Source organism: Hippocampus bargibanti, linkage group LG09 (genome assembly GCF_051943395.1).
Source record: "Hippocampus bargibanti isolate YZ-2025 linkage group LG09, ASM5194339v1, whole genome shotgun sequence".
NCBI lineage: Eukaryota > Metazoa > Chordata > Actinopteri > Syngnathiformes > Syngnathidae > Hippocampus > Hippocampus bargibanti.
In genome coordinates, this window is record NC_142742.1 from 4230051 (window position 1) to 4248132 (window position 18082).

An 18082-nucleotide genomic window follows, 5' to 3' on the forward strand; every position below is an offset into this window, starting at 1 on the left:
TAATCATAACTTTCACCATATTTCAGAATATGTCAAATTATATTGCTAATTTTAATAACAATAACCACTATTCATTCATTCATTTTCCAAATCGCATTATCCTCACTGTGCTGAAGCTATCAATGTTAGTTGGTTGGCTGTTGGGTTTCCCATCTCATGGACCGACGAATCACGTCGAGGCCACCAGGAAACCAGAGAAGGAGCAGTGCACGTTCTCGGCGGCGAAGACACCGTTGGCCTCCTCGTCGGGGATCTGGACGTACACGGTGTCTTGCTCATTCAGCAAGAGCACGGCGCTACCGGACATCTGGTCGAGGAAGCCCTTGTTGTACTCGTCGTAGGAGAACATGACGGGCTGGTCGTTCTTGTAGAGGGCCACTAGAGCGTGAGCGCCATTCACATGAATGCTGTAGGAGAAGTAGTAAACTCCGGGGATCTGGCAAGTGAAGATGCCGGACTCGGGGTCATAGTGGTTCTCGGCATTGTACACAATATGGTCGAATTTGATGGGGCTGCCGGCGGCAGGGTAGGGAGTGGTCAGAGCTGCTGTGAAAGCAGACATGGGAGCCTTGACCATCACCTCGGTCATTCCCATTCCCATACCTTTCTCAAAGATCACCTCACCGGGAGGTCCGGGGGGCCTGGAGGGCCGACGGGACCGGGCTCTCCATCGGAACCACTCTCGCCAGGCAGACCGGGGGCACCCTGAGGTCCGGGGACACCTTTAGCCGTCAATCCAGCGGGGCCGGGAGCTCCGGGGAGACCCGGGTGTCCCTTGTGGCCAGGAATACCGGCGGGACCCTGGGGTCCAGAAGGTCCTCGGGCACCGGGGGCACCATCAGAACCAGCGGCACCGGTCTCGCCAACGCGGCCGGGCAGACCTTTGGGTCCAGCAGGGCCGGGAATACCTGGGGCTCCTGGGGTGCCGGGGGCACCAACGTGACCTTTCTCGCCTGTGGCTCCGGTGGCTCCTCTGGCTCCAGCGGGTCCAGCTGGCCCGGTGTAACCCTGCTTGCCTTGGAAACCTTGAGGTCCCACATCTCCCTTGTTGCCCTTGGCTCCTGTAGCTCCGGTGGCACCGGTGTCACCCTTGGGGCCTGTAGCGCCAGTCTCACCTGGGAAACCTCTTACACCAGCTGGGCCCATAGGACCAGTAGCTCCAGTGGCACCAGTGGCACCTGTGTATCCAGTAGGACCTTGCTCACCCTTTTGGCCAGTGGCACCTGGGCTGCCAGTATATCCTCTCTCTCCCTTCTCGCCGTTTGCACCTGGCTTTCCGTAACCTGGGGTTCCTGGGGCACCGGTGGGTCCAGCAGCTCCCTGGTGGCCTTTGGGGCCCACTGGGCCAGGCAGACCTGGGGCACCGTTCTCACCGGGTTTGCCAGCAATGCCGACACCAGGGGCGCCAGTGTGTCCCTTGGCTCCCTGTGGTCCCATGGGACCAGGGGCACCGTCTCTACCTGGGCTGCCTGACTTTCCTGGCTCGCCGGGCATACCTGACTTTCCTGGTTTGCCCACTCCAGACTGACCGGGAGCTCCAGTGGGTCCCATTGGTCCCATAGGGCCTGTGGCACCCTGGGGTCCTTGGATTCCTACACCTCTATCACCCTTGGGACCTGGCAGGCCAGGAATACCGGGATGTCCTTTCAGACCAGGCTCTCCTCTTGGTCCCATTGATCCAGGAAGACCACTGGGTCCGGGCTTGCCAGTAGCAGAGAGGCCGGCGGGTCCAGGGCCTCCGGGAGAACCGGGAGCGCCTCTGGGTCCTTGGGATCCGGGGGCACCAGTGTGTCCCTTTTCACCGGGAGCTCCGGGGATACCAGGTTTGCCAGGGCCTCCGGGGGTTCCGGATTTGCCAGTAATGGAACGACCAGGAGATCCGGGAGGTCCGGGAGGTCCGTGGGGTCCGGGGTGGCCGACGCCGCTCTGACCTGCGGGGCCAGGGGGTCCAGGGGGACCCACGGGGCCAGGCTCACCTGGAATACCAGGCTCACCTGCCACCACTGTAACAAATATAGGAATTAAGTTCAAATATGGCTACTGTACTACAAAAGACTTCAACAAGTCACTTAATGTGAGCATGACTATAGTTGATAGTATTTTACTGGCACAAAACTGTACTGTATATATATATATATATCATCTTTATTTTAATTTCTCATATTACAGCATTTCTTCATCACACAGAAATAAATTGTATCCTATCCGTAGTTTTGTTTGTTATATTTTTTTTCACTCTGCATTTTGTCATACTGAGAAATAAAGTCGAAAACAATCAGTGTGTTTGTACTTTAAGGGATTTTCATTTCAATATATTGTTTTTTTTTTAATGGATTTAAAATTGATTTTTTTTTGTCCTAATCATAACTTTCACCATATTTCAGAATATGTCAAATTATATTGCTAATTTTAATAACAATAACCACTATTCATTCATTCATTTTCCAAATCGCATTATCCTCACTGTGCTGAAGCTATCAATGTCCCAGCTATCTTTGGGCAGGAAGCTGGGGACACCCTGAACCAGTTGCTTGACAATCGCAAGGAATACATAAAATTTTGGAGTGTTCAATCAGCCTGCCATGCATTTTTTGAATATGGGAAGAAACCAGAGTTCCAGATTCATTTCAAAGAAAAAATTAAACTCGTGTCAATCAAAGAGAGTGCTGCTCTTTATTGTATTTGTGTTTTTTTTTAAGGATGCCCTTTTTAATGTGGTTCACATCCTGCTCAGAATAAAGTCGACCAAATAGGTCCTCCTCCCTTTGCGGCACACCCAAACAAACAAACCACATTGCTGCTGCTGGCTAACTGGGCTCTAATTTGTCAGTGCCAAAAAAAGGAGCTGGTCTATGAGGTTAGAAAAAAAAAGTCTTGTCCCGTTTGAAACTTAATCTGTCTGAAATGATGCAGAAATACTGCATTAAGTTGTCATGTCCATCAGTTGCAAAACACCAAAAATTACCTGCGTCCAAATTGTTCTTAATTTGTCTTTCTGGGGTTAAAATAAGTTTCGCAATCTATCCCAATGCATCATTGTGAACATCATCAGTTGCAAAATAATGTGCACGACTTGCATTGAGATTTTTATGAACATCGTCTGCCTTATCGCGATTAAAATATAAGTATCATATCGCCAGCCTTTTAAAATAATGGATGGTCACAGTCATATTTTTTTTCCTGTAATATTTTATCAGGATCTTGTCCACTTTTGCTAAAAAAATAGCGGTTCCATCTTCTCTTAAGCAGATTATTCAATTCTACCCTTTAGTTAAAATTCTTAATAAATACATTGAAATCAGTATTTGGTTGAGGCTTTTTGTGTTTTCATGAAAAAAAAGTAAAACAAAAAATTATGTATTTTTTTTAGTTTACATTTTTAGGAGAGTAACAATAACCACCATGACAAGTAAAAAATATTTGAAAAAAATTACCTGCATCAATATTGTCCTGAATATGCCATTCTTTAACATACCTTGCAGATATATATCATCATAAAAATACTATATATATATATTTTCAATATTCATTTCAATATATATATATATTCAGATATTTTAATTTAAAAAAAATATATATATATTTATAAAAAATATATATATATTATTCATTAAAAATATCTAGATTTTTTATTCATTAAAAAGAAAAAAAAAATATATATATATATATATATACACAGATGGCTATATACAAATATATATATATATTTAATAATCATAAAAATACAATATATATATACAGATGGCTATATACAAATATATATATATATATATATATATATATATATATATATATATATATATATATATATATATATATATATATATATATATATATATTTGCTAATATTTGACCCACCTGGGGTTAAACTCAATTCAAACTCATAATAATAACCTGTTTCAACATTTTTCTTAACACACCACCCTGTCTTTAAAAAGCAAAAACAGCATGACTAATTTGTGGTTATCCCTACGAATATTAACAACAATCCAAATAACTAATATGTCCTATTCTACTCAAAGAACAGCTTGAAACAAAAATCATATACAGTGATTTGCTATTTTAGTCAAATTTTCTTACCCTGGCTCTTAACGTGGTAGGGCTCATACTGAGGGGCGGCCTTCACCACCTTCTTGACAACATAGCCCTTGCCGTGGCCGGCGACCAAGGCGGCCATGAGGAGGACGATACAAGCGACGCGGATGTCCATCTTGCTCGGTTAAAACCTGCATAGGAACAGTTGATTTTAAACAACGAGAACAAGAAAACAAATGTACAAAAATTGTATCGCAACTACAAAAACTTCCAACAGCAAAGTCTACCTAGCACGATACTGCAAGTTAAAAACAAATAAATCTCCCATACAAACTACACGAACATGAAAGCAACAGTCCAGGGATGCTGAGTGCATCCATTAAAAACAAAGCAAGACACTTACCGACAGCAAATTTGGGGATAGGGGTTTCAAAAAAAAAACCAATCTCCTCAGCACCAGTGAGCTGCTGGTGCTTCTCTGTATATCCTTTGGCTTGGAGCACAACTGAGGATATGCTGACTTTCTCTTGTCAAAGTTGCGAGTATTTATACCTTTGCTGCCCATAAGCATCATTAAGACAAAAAAAAGTCCCCATCATTCAAAAGCAAAAAAAAAAGTCCCCATCACTTAAGCACCTCCCTCCTAAAAAAAAGCAGAGCTGTAATTAGTAAGCAGATCTGCCCAAAACAGGCATGTCACATCAGGGTGCCTCCACATCTTGAAAAAGCCAGACATGCAATGATTATCACATTGGCGATTTTATTTTTATATTTTTAATAGATAAACCTCCTTTAAATAAGACAACAATGCAAAAAAAACATCCACAAAAGGTCAACTTTTTTTCTAGAATTTATTCCAAAAAAGAAACGATCCTTTGTCTTTTTTTTGTTTCTTTTTAAACATTTTTTTCACACCTTAAATGAATATAATCAAATTAATATCAAATGTCTGTGCTTTTTTTGACACTTTTGTTTCATTTCACTTTATTGGGTGGAAAAGGATCACATGTTACGAGGGAAGAATGTCACTTTTTTCATTTTTGTTTGCTTTTATATTTAAATTAATCAGATTTAATGTCATAATCGGCATCTCTGACTATTTTTATTTATTTTGTATATATGTATATATTTCGTTTTTTCCACTGATTTTGTTTTACTTCAAGTTGTTTTTGTTTTATGGGCAGGATCTTTAAGTGTTGAGTTTTGAAAGGTGCTTATTAATGATGTATCCTCATGATTATTATTATAATCTTTAAATTAATAATTTAAAAAAAACTGGTATTTTTACATATGTAGCAAAGCTTTTGCGAGGGGTAGGAGCATTTTCACTATTTTAATTTAGCATAATCTGATAATTAGAGATTACATTTTTTAATTTAATTTTTGTTTTACATTATTTATTTATTTTTTTACACGTTGATTTAATCGATTAGTAAGCACTTTCACTTCAATCAATATCATCTAATTTACTTTCATTTATCCTTTTGTTGACATGTTGTCTTTTTAATTTTGTTTTGGCACCTTGTAGCTCATTTAAATGTTTTTCATTTCCTGGAGTTCATGTTGACAGGAACTGTATAAATACGCTAACATCTTAAAATACGAACCACGAATCTATTTAAAAAAAAAAAAAAGACTTGATCCAAATCGGGAGCGGCTCGTTTGTTTGTCCACAAAGTCCACATCGAGTGTATGCACAGTGTCTGCAACATGGACATGATGAATCTCTCCGGCTGTCTGGATTCATCGAGGCCTGTCGCACAAACACGACGGAAATTCTTCTTGTCATAACATCACAGTAAACTGATATTTAATAGCCTACGAATTCATACGCTTTATTGTTTTTAAAACGCGCGCGTTTATACCCTTGGAACGGGCCATTTAAACGAAACTAGGTAGGAGTCGTAAATGCGATTATTACTGTCTGGCGGGGGTCGTTCATGTGGTACCTCTGTTCAACGCCAGGTGGCGGCAAAAACAACAGTGAGAGTAGCGATTCGGATTCTGATTACCAGCATGAGTTGGTTGAGTGCAGATGAAATTAAATCAGCAGTGAATGAATTAAAGATTAGTGTGGGACTATTCAAGGGTTTATTATCTTTATTTACTCAAGAGACCCGTTAAAACACAGAGATACCCCATTAAATGTCACTTTTAAAAATGGATCAAGCAAAGTGCATTTTTTTCTCTTAATTAAAATACAATACATATTGATGTATATAGCGCTTTAACAAAAGCTGAAGCTGTAACAAAGCACTTAACATGGAGTATTGATATATATTGCAATGTTTCACTGCGGCATCATTTAAAAACAGACCCGAATACCAGAAAACGCCGAATAAATGACACAAGAGTAAATGGATTTCACTTTTGGAGAGGAATTTTAAATAAAGTGCTACCAAACACTTTTAAGAATGTCTCCAAAATAACCAATTTCTTCACATACCCTGACAAATAAGCCAGTCATACACAGAGACCTTGATAAATGCTAAACACGCCAGTTTCACATTTCTTTTTCAAACGCGGATATGAAAAGGACGACAACACAGACATTTCGCCCATGTGACGTTGCCATAATTTTGGTTGCCGGTCAACAGTTCAAACGTAAGGTGAGTCTCATGATTATTTTTGCCTATTTCTAGGGGTTCATAGCAGCGGTGGAAGCGAACAAGCCGGCGTTAGTGGGTGGGTGAACGCCTACAATTACAGCCGCATTTCTGCTGGTTTGCAGTGTTGTGTTTCCTCCAGCCGTATTATCTTCTCCCGTCCTCCACCTTGGCCTCGCTGTACTTTGACATAGTCCAGCTGTAATTTCTCCATTTTGGATCACCGCCGCATAGGAAATGCCCACACCCAAATAATCACATGTTCTAAAACACACAAGTGACCATAAATGATGCGTGTAGACTTTTCCTCGAGATGGCTAATCTATTTAGAGAGCGTACCCCCCCTTCTCAATACCCACCCGACCTCCTCACTTGTTCTCATGCCTCCTGACATGATGTGTATTTACATGACAGCCATCTTTCTTCGGCGGTTTCATGAAAGATTCCACGACGCTTTTTGTTTACGTAAATGAGGGCATATTATCTGCAATTTTGACAAAGTACTACCTTGCTGACGTGGGTCTCGTGTCATTGGTAGGATTCGAGTCAACTGGTCCGTGAATAGAGTAATTTTCCGGCTAACTTGCTTGTATAGCTAGCGAACTAATTAATATGTGACTCAAAGAAGTAACTCAAAGTCTATTCCAAAGATTTTCGAAACAGAAAGGTGCTACTGATCAATAGCTATGGTATGTTCACGTAAGCGCTACTAATGAAAACGATTATATTAAACACAATACAAAAATGGGCAGCACGGTGCACAATTGGTTAGCACGATTGCTTAGCACTGAGGCAAATGAACTATGGTGGCATCTATTGATGTGTCCAGAACCAACCGACCAACCAACAGTTAACCAATTAATTAGTTAACTAATTAACCAACCAACTAGCCAAATAGCTTGCTAGTCAGTTAACTCGCTAGCAAGCTTACTAATTAAACAACTAACTAACACAAATCAACAAATTAAACAACTAATTAAGTAACAAATTGACCGACTGACTAACCAATTGACTAACCAATCAACTAACTACAGTAAAGTCTCGTTATATCGATATCGGATATATCGATAATCCCGGTTATATCGATACTACTTCTATGCACGCACGGAGAAAATTACATGCAAACAGGGTCGGATATATCGATAGTCCCGGTTATATCGATATTTTTTCGGACTCCCTTGAATATCGATATAACGAGACTTTACTGTAGCTAGTTACGGTTTTCTGTAAAGAAATAATCAAAACCATCCCCCTTACCTAACAAACTAACTTACTATCAGACCAAGAAGGACGGAATGGTGTTTTGCTAACAAGCAAAAGAACTTTTGTTTGGCTCAAACAACCATTAAAAACTTTTTTTTGGCCCTTTGTGCCATCAATTTTTATACGTACTATTTTAGAACAGTTGAAATGACAGAGCAGCAAAGGGTGGAGCGAGGACTCAGAAAATTGTATAAAAAAATCCTCCATGGGTGTTTATTTATGCGTTTAAACACGACGATGGAAGTCGTCCGTATTTAGTGCTCCAAACATTTTTTTTTTTAAGATGGAAAAACAACAATCTACATTTGCAAGCCCACGTCTGTACAGAGACTTTCATGCTGAGATGTGGAGCCTCAAGTCAACTTTAGATGACTAGAATTAAATGTCCAACCTTGTTTTTACCGTTGGCCACATTTATTTTTCCGAGCAAACAAGGTGGTTCCTTAAAAAAAAAAAAAAAAGAGGGAGAGTGTAGTAAGTGGACAGCGCAAAGCTCACTCTGCACATGTCATCACAGCACTGTAGCACGCCTGATGTGGCCTTTTGGCTCCATTGTAAAAAACCCACAAGGGACCAGGTTCAAAGCAAAGAACAGGGCTTGTAAAACAATCTCCATGCAGCTACACGTTACGTGACATCATCAAATGAGGAGACATGTCCAAAGCCGCAGCGTCATATGACATCATGCGGTACGCTTTGTGGAGCTAACTACAGTAGCACCCTTTTGATAGCTTTTCACTGACTTGGAACACAAAGCAGAAATATGACGTAGACATCTCTGTGAAATGAGGAGATCGAATAATATTTCTACCTCATCCCACGAGTCACTCTCAACATGTTTTGGGGTTAGGGACACTCTAATGGCATTACCATTGCTATCAATCGGGAAAGTTTGACATTTGAACAGTTTTAATCATGGTCACAGAATGACTTCCATGGATATCTTGGTGGCTATCTAAAGTGATTTGGTGCAATGCTTAAAATGAATTACAGTGATACCTTGGCTTCTGAACTGAAATGGTTCACAGACAGTGTAAGAGGAAAAGTGTGTATCCCAAAAATTTATTTCCCATAGGAAACCATTAAAATGATAATAATCCGTTCCCAGGTCCCCATAAAACAAATTTCTACTTTCTAATTTTCTAAGATTTGCACAAAATATACCTTATTGTATGTATAATAAATGTGCTATGGTATTATAATTAAAGAAATAAACTGGACTGGATAATAAAGTCATTTTATTTACCTTTGTGATAGTCGTCTGTGTAAGCTCTCAGTCGTACAGGAGTGGTCCATCGATGAGAAGGTTTCTTCAGCCGTCATCTGTACAAAAGTGAAGGCCTACACCTATACCTACCTGCGATAGGCCAGTCGTTAGTCAGGAATGTAGGAACAATCAGTGGGGCCACAGGGAGGGGTCCCCTGCCCCCCCCAACCTGAGAGTAGGGACCTATCATAGCTGTGTCCGGCGCCACCATGTCTGGACATTAGGGATATATAAATGGGGCCGATATGACCAGTCAGACTTTAGTTTGCTGACGAAGCCTCTTGGATAGGAGGCGAAACGTCCGAAACCTTCACTTTTGTACAGATGACGGCTGAAGAAACTTTCTCACTTTGTGATAGTCGTTGATGGCTTGATGGAATGGAGTGGCCGGTTTCATCAGCATTAAACACTTGATGAGGAACGTAGCCTTCTTCTTTCACCTTCTTGAGAATTGATCCCTTGTAGGTGCTTTCTCTGCGATAATTTTACCTAGTTCCTCATCAATTGTGTTGTGTTTAGCTTGGTTGATAGCTTTTTGCATCAAGTGTACAAATGGCTTGTGCGGGTTATTTGTGGAGTCTGATTGATGGGATATTTTAACCTTGCAGTCTACACTCTGCATTTGATCTATCAAAGTTGAAACGAGTCTGCTTTCTTGACCAACCACGTGGCTTTAACCGAAGACTGGGGGTGGGGAATAGAGGACAAAAACTGTCGGCAGCCATTTTCTTGTTAGAACGGGCTCATTCGCAAACGACACATCACTCATTGTGGAGCTCCGTGTGTATCCCAAAATATATTTCGTATGCCAAGGTAAAATTTTAATAAATTTAACATTCGTAAACCGAAAAGTACGTAAGCCAAGGGGTTCGTAAACCAAGTTATCACTGTATTTAATTGTATTGAGTGTTCATCTCGCAGTGGAGAAATTTACAGTTCACAGCAGCAGAATGACAGACATTCCACATTAAAACAGAAGCAGGAAGTGAAAAAGCAACTCGGGAAGTTGCAACCGTGTGCGGCAAAAATCAAACACTTTGGAGAGATAACACCTTCAAAGGAAACAAGGCTCTCTCGCCTTTTGTTTCTGTTTTGGTGCGCTCCAGTGCACAGGAATGGATTTTTCTGGTTTCTTGTCGCCATGCTGCTCGAGGCTCAACCCACACCCAGGAGGCGCATATAATTGTCGGTTCATGTAAGCGAGCCGACCAAACCTAATCACGTGAGCCGGGATATGGCTAAAGATACACGCTCAGTCACAAATTTAATGTTTCAATAAACTCCACGGACCGCTAAAAGCTACTTTAAAACTTTATGAATGGCACACTTGATGGGGGCCTTGGGGAAATTACAGGCTCCTGGACACAAATGCGGACCTGAAAAGGGGCCGGAAGTGTTAAAAGGCCTTTAAAAAATGGCAGTTGGTGGAGCGAGGTGGTGATCTGTGGGAGGTCACACTTTGTGGGATGGATGAGAAAGGAACTGGGGGAAACTCAGCTTTTGATCCCGTGCCAGTGTTTTTCTTGAAAAGAGAAATAAATATGCTTAAATATTATTATTTTTAATGAGGTCAGTAGTTCAAAACGCCTCTACGCTGACTTGCACTGCTAACGCTAACAAACGAGCTAATTTGGAAAAGTGCCACTAACTTAGAAATTTACAAACTACAAGTACGAAAGTTAAATTTTTCATCATATGACAAAAAAGTAGCCTGGTGGAAGAAGTATTGCGGGACATGATGGCAATTGGTCATGCTGTTTACGCTAATTTTTTGAAGTGACTGAAGCTAACTAACAAGCTAGCAAGTCTGGTGAAAAATTTGAGTTTGTGTTTCAAACTTATATCAGACATGTATCAACTGTGCTAGCAAGTTTCACAGAATTTGGTGGGAGTCGTGCATCACATTACTTTGCAAATTATTCAGATTGTGGAACATTTAATTTAAAAATGGTCAGAATTGTTGAGCTTTTATTTATTTTCAGATGAAAGTATTAGCTAAAAACTAGTTTTCTAGGTTTATGGAAAGTTTAATGTAAAATGGTTTTGTGTTGTTTTGAATGCATGATTCGCTGATTACAGCTAGCTTGCTAGCTAACGGATTTGTTGACTTTCTTTTATTTTTTTTAATCATAATATTTTTTTTTCTAAGCGCCTTTCAAAACTCTCAAGGTCACTTTACAGTCACAAAATCGTTTTTTTTCCTGCAGGTGAGCAGCGGCAGCCACATGCGCCAGCGTTCACTCAACCCAGAAGTAACTCAAATAGATAGAAAGCTCGCTAGCTAGCAGATAGCTAATAGATAGCCAGCTAGATAGACAGTTAGCTAACTAGCTAGATAGCCATATAGCTAATAAATAGTCAGCTACTTAGCTAGCGGGCTAGACAGATAGCAAATGGATTGCCAGTTAGGTAGCTAGCTAATAGATAGCCAATAGCCAGCTAGATAGACAGCCAGCTAACTAGCTAGATAGCCATATAGCTAATAAATGGCCAGCTAGCAAATGGATAGCCAGCTAGAATACTAAATGCATTATGCATTATCTGTGGGGTAAAATTGAAGGCTTACATTCCTGCATTGATGGTTACCAGGAAATGAAAATCTCTTTGTTCACATAACCTCATGAAGAATACCACTTCTCCTCTTGGTCTTTTGCAGTAGATAAAGTATACCTCGTGCGGCAAATGGCCACAGGAAGAACAGAAGAACAGTTTGAACAGATGCGTGAAATGTTCTTTTTTTTAACTCATGTGCTACCAAGTTAGCTTGATTTGTGGAATGTTTTGTGGAAATTGTGTTTTTTGCTAAATCATTGATTTTTTTTAACCAACTAACAAACTAATCTGTGAGCTAGCTATTTTTGTGAACAAAGCAAACTCGCTAACAAACACTCCATTTTTAAATCCAATGCGAGGATTTTCGCCCCTCAAAGTCCCAATGAAAAAAAAATCAAAATCTGATGAAAATAGAGCTGCGTGTGACGCCAGAGAACGCTGACAAGTCAAGCGAAGTTGAGCACAAGCTTATCGCAGTCATGATGATAAGTTTTGCTGCCACATTCACGCCGAGCCAAGTTTATTTCGAAAACCGTTTGACTCAGCTGCTCAGGCAAGAAAATATCTGATTTGCAGCAGCCAGAGACTCATTTAACTAAAAATACAGGGCACTTATCCACATATTGTACTTCAAAACAAGTCTATATAAGTATGCGGGAAAAAAAATGAGAGCAGCAAATAGGAGTGGTCATTTTTTTGGCTGCCTCCCGGAAGGGATTTGATGGATGGAAACGACGGGTCGCTTACTCTGCGGCCTATCTCGAACACCTCCGCTAGATTTACTACCGCTGACTTATCCTCATTTGCACTCCACGTAGCTTCTGAAGGAATGCTCCCGCACCCTGCCAGAGTAGTCAAGAAAAATCATCTTTATTGCCATGACACGTAAATACTCATACAACACAATAAAACGTACACAGTCCGTAGATCATACTGGAACGAGAAGCTACTATTAGCACCCGTGGAGACGTTCAGGGTGTTGGTACTCAAGGACGTCACCAGATGATCCATGGGCGATGGCTTGATCAGGGCTAACCACGTCTGCCGCCGAGACGACTTGGCAGTAGATGAAAATAGTGGTTCGTCTCGTTCCGTTTCGACTGTTCCACTTGCCGTTCCTTAAAAGATTGATACCGGCGGTGCCTCGGGACGTCGTGTTCAAGGTACGAGAGCAGCATAACAAAAGTAAAATTCCATCTGGGTCACCAGTAAAGTCTCGTTATATCGATATTCTCGGGAGTCGGAAAAAATATCGATATAACCGGACTATCGATATATCCGATCCTGCGAATGTAAATTTTCTCCTTGCGTTCATAGAAATAGTATCGTAATAAGCAGTACTATCGATATAACCAATATCGATATAACGAACCTTTACTGTATGTATAATGGTGTGTTAAGAAACAATGTATGTAACGTACAAATGGTTTGATGTAACATGGAGCGACATCGCGATACATCCATCGCTTTACGACCCGGGATCAGTGTTCGTGGCAGGGTAATTCTCGGGCTAGTTAATTAGGAAAAGGTGACTTGTTGCAATTACACAAAATACCCCAAAATAATATTCTTTACAACCCCCCACCGCAAAAAAAAGAGGTTCCAAATCATCCTCCAATTCTCGAATGACCGCATGACTCGTAGGCGACATGAGCCAATTCCCAACAAAGATCCAAATACGCCAACAATGTGCGGAGGAGTCCTTCGCCCGCTGGATTTTCGACAACAATAGTGCCTATTTTTGTAACAGTAACGCTGGCGTATTACGAGCGCGATCTGTGGTCACTACACTCACCTCTCAAGGTAGATAGTTAACGTCTTTGCGGCGGGACGATACGAGCGTCATTGACTTCGTGGTCTAAATTTAGCGACATCGTCTGCCTCGAAATGAACATTATACGTCGGGCGCCATGAAATGTGAATGAATGTGAATCAAAAGTCACACATCACAGTCTTTTTTTATTGCATATTGCAAAACCCTTGACGATGGTGGGTTCAGGGCTCGAGTTATGTGGCTTCCAAAGGGGGGGGTTGGCTGATGTGGGCTGCGTACTATAGTTAAATCAGAATATATCTTAAAATAGCAAAGCCAACTGTATTCCAGCGCGATTCGTTGCATAATCTAGCGCTTAGCCAACACGTTAAAATTGTTGACTGACTCACAAAGTCAAAGGGCTCTGTATTGTGCGAGTGCAAGTCAGGCACAAATGGTGGTATGAATCTCCACATGCACTCGTTTTGCACATATACTATACAATACAATACAATACATATTGAAAATACATATTGAAGATCAGTTGCAGCGAGACGGAATATACGTGTGTGAATGAGAGGGATCCAAGTGCAAGAGTGATGCTACAGGGAGAAGAGATAAAGAAGGTGGACAATTTTAAGTACTTGGGGTCAACTGTCCAGAGCAATGGAGAGTGTGGAAAAGAGGTGATGAAGCGTGTCCAGACAGGCTGGAACGGCTGGAGAAAAATGTCAGGTATGACACCTGACATTTTTGTGTGATAGAAAGGTTTCAGGTAGGATGAAAGGAAAAGTGTATAAAAAGGTGGCCACTGTCAGAAAAGACAGGAAGCAGAGCTGAAGATGTTGAGGTTTTCTCTGGGAGTGACCAGGTTGGATAGAATCAGGAATGAGTATAACTCATATTAGAGGCTTTGGAGATAAAGTTTGCCAGAAAAGCTAGCTATTCTTGCTAATCTTAAAGACACCAAAATTATTTGGATGCTCTTTTTTTACGTTATATTTGAACTATAATTGGATGATATAAATTTGCACGGGGCGATCATAGATAACCTCTATAAAATGGTCATTTAACCAAGATGCATTTTTAGCTAGCTAGAACCATAGCTAGCTAGCAAAATACACACCCAAGTGATAAAAAAAAACGGGTTGAGTAATAAGAACTAACTAACCCATGACTTGATGTCTGGGTTTGGTAATAAGAACCAAGTAACTGCTGACATAAAAGAAGGTGATAAAAATCTTGCTAATGTCAGAGCTGAGGTGTTATTGCTAGGCGTGTTTTAGCCACAGCCACACAAATCTGGATAACTTTTTTTTTTGTTAAGCAATTATCTTTAGACATGTCATTTATTTTAAATAAAATCTGGATTAAGCTACAAAGTTTTTAAGAAATGTTATACTTCACAGTAAAATATTTATTTATTTTAATACCTCAAAAAAAGGTTGTGATCATGTTGTACAGTTTTTGAAATACAGTGATACCTTGGCTTACGAACTTAATTGGTTCCCAGACAGTGTGTAAGGCGAAAAGGGTGTATCCCAAAAAAATAATTTCCCATAGGAAACCATTAAAATGAGAATAATCCGTTCCCAGGTCCCCATAAAACATAATTTTCTAGTTTTCAAAGCCTTAAAACTACACAAAATATACCTTATTTTATGTATAATAAATGTGCTATGGTATTATAATTAAAGAAATAAACTGTACGGTATAAGAAAGTCGTTTTATTTACCTTTGTGATGGTCGTTGATGGAATGGAGTTGCCGGTTTCATCAGCATTAAACACTTGATGAGGTACGTAACCTTCTTCTTTCACCATCTGGAGGAATGATCCTTGTAGGTGCTTCCTCTGTGGTAATTCTATCTAGTTCCTCATCAATTGTGTTCTGTTTAGCTGGCTTGATAGCTTTTCGCATCAAGTGTACGGATGTCTTGTGCGGGTTGTTTGTGGAGCCTGATTGATGGGATATTTTAACCTTGCAGTCTACACTCTGCCTTTGAACTATCAAAGTTGAAAGTAGTCCAAATTTCAGTTTTTGATCAATTTTGTCACTCTCTCTCTCTGACATCTGCCTGTCTCTAATGTTTGAATCACCTCCCCTCATTGCTGCGTTCTTGACCAATCACGTAAACCGAAAAGTTCATAAGCAACGGGGTTCGTAAACCGAGGTATCACTGTAATACAAAAATTATGAAATGCAACAGGCCTTTCGATATTACGGTAAAGTCTCGTTATATCGATATTCTCGGGAGTCCGAAAAATATCGATATAACCGGGACTATCGATATATCCGACCCTGCGCGCATGTAATTTTCTCCTTGCGGTCATAGAAATAGTATCGTAATAAGCGGTACTATCGATATAACCGATATCGATATAACGAGACTTTACTGTATTTTTGAGTTTAAAGTCAAACGGTCCCCAAACGTGCAAGTACTTTGCAAATGAAGCGGCGCAACACAGAGTAGGGTGGGGTGAAGCTATTTACTAAATATTGCGGTTCCAAGTGCAATAGACCTTGGCGACACGTCAACAAAAAGCAAACGGAGGCACCTGGATCCAAAACATCCTGTACCTTCTCTCAGTTCTGTTTTTCCTTTTAATTCCTTAAACCCACTTGAGTAAATCGCACTCAGGAAAAGAGGCTCTTCCTTCATTTTCCTTTTTGTGTGTGTTTTGCTCATCCAAAAAAAGATCTCAGAATAAACCAGGATGAGGACACAGGAAGAGGAGATTTGCTCATTTTGGTTTGGGTTTTTTTGGTAGCTGTCGACCAAGTCAAACTTGATATTTACAGCAGAAGATGGCAGTTTGAATTAAAAAAAAATACATTAAAAAACACATTAAGGGTAGTGTCATTACTTTGGGTGTTAACCACAGGGGGACAGCTTTGTCACAACAGCAAGTATCCACCATTCCCCCCCATTCTTACTCAGGAAAGTAATTTATTTTGACCACAGATTTTTGGACAAAATAATCTAAAAAAAATAAAATAAAATAACAACCTCACAGGCTAAAATCAGCTATTTGGCCAAGAGACGGACAGGGAGAGACTCGGCCAAGCGTAAATTATAACTGTCAATTCAAAAATACAGTTGACGACAACCAGCGTGTGGAAAAATGAAACATCAGTTTCAGGGTCAGTGGACACTTAACAGACGAGCTGACGGCAGATTAAAAACAAACAAAAAAAAAAGGCAACAATAAGCGAGTGGCTTCTTGGAAAATGTGCTCATTGTGTTTACAGTAGTGATACCTTGGTTACGAGTTGAAATCGGTCTATGCCGGATTCAAAACGCTTGCATCACAAATTAGTTTTCAAACAGTGTTTTTTTTTAATAAAGAAAAATATGCCACACACCTGCTGCGTGTGGCTGCCGCTGCTCACCCACAAAAAGGACTTATCCTGTGACTGTAAAGTGACCTTGAGAGTTTTGAAAGGCGCTTATAAATGAAATGTATAATTATTATTACACATACACTGGAGCCTATCCCAACTGTCTTAAGTCAGTAGGTGGGGGACACCCTGAACTGATCGCCAGCCAAATGCATGGCACAGAAACGAACAACCATTGGTGCTCACACTCACATCTCGGGACAATTTAGCGTGGTACAGTAATCCCTTGTTTTTCATGGTTAATGGGGACCAGGACAGCCAATCCAAGTGGCTATAAGAGATGAGATATCATGATGTCAGTGCTGGGAACCAATCAGGCTGCAGCCATGCCCAAAACGTCCCAGTTATTTGGCATTTTTTTTCATTCTGGACTTTTTTTTTCTAAGAAAAAAATAATAATCAGTGATGCACTGAAGCTGTGATTAGTGAACTGCAAAGTAGCGGGGGAATACTGTATTTTCTCTCGAGCTTTCATCTCTCGCTAGCTAGCTTTCATCTCTCGCTAGCTAGCGCTCACTCTCACTTGCTAGCTAGCTGTCTGTCTCACTAGCTAGCTCTCTCTCTTGCTAGCTAGCTCTCTTCTGCTAGCTAGCTTTCTCTCTCTCACTACCTCGCTCTCTCTCGCTAGCTAGCCCTCTCTCTCTTGCTAGCTAGCTCTCTTCTGCTAGCTAGCTTTCTCTCTTTCTCTCACTACCTCACTCTCTCTGGCTAGATAGCTCTCTCTCTTGCTAGCTAGCCCTCTTCTGCTAGCTAGCTATCTCTCTTTTTCTCTCACTAGCTAACTCTCTATCACCAGCTCTCGCTCACTAGCTAGCTGTCTCTCGCTAGCTAGCTATCTCTTTCATTAGCTAGCTATCTTTTTCACTAGCTAGCTCTCTCTCGCTAGCCAGCCCCCTCTCCTACTCGCTCCCTCTCTGTGATATGAACTACTAAGAGCAAATTACTTGTTTGTTTAAACAAACTATCAATAAAGACGATTCTCATTCCGATAGATGATACGGAAACACCAAACATCAAGCGATCCATGTTTATATCACTCACGGTGGTCAACTGTGATAATAAACACTTGCTGGTGGTCTGCAGGCAAATGTCTGCCCTCCCCAAAAAATATAAATAAATAAATAAAAAGATTCCCCGAAGACAACTAAAGACTTTGCCGCGTGTTTCTCATGGCTGCCCTGAACGTCGCCAAGTCATTGTGCTC

General features: G+C 40.8%; 2 protein-coding genes across 2 annotated transcripts in view; both read right to left on the reverse strand.

Moving 5' to 3' along the window:
• Positions 1 to 131: 131 nt before the first annotated feature.
• LOC148893395 (uncharacterized) lies at positions 132 to 4578 on the reverse strand. The gene is given in 4 exon segments (XM_089003896.1): positions 132 to 642; positions 645 to 2003; positions 4081 to 4226; positions 4439 to 4578. Coding segments are annotated over 3 exon segments (1962 nt in total). The 5' UTR covers positions 4211 to 4226; positions 4439 to 4578; the 3' UTR covers positions 132 to 169.
• Positions 4579 to 5916: 1338 nt separating this feature from the next.
• LOC148893396 (uncharacterized) overlaps positions 5917 to 18082 on the reverse strand; it is a 31219-nt gene continuing 19053 nt past the window's right edge. Inside the window, exon 6 of the transcript XR_016115954.1 lies at positions 5917 to 6905. The gene's annotated coding sequence lies outside the window, so the exon portion shown is untranslated. The remainder of the gene's footprint in view (positions 6906 to 18082) is intronic.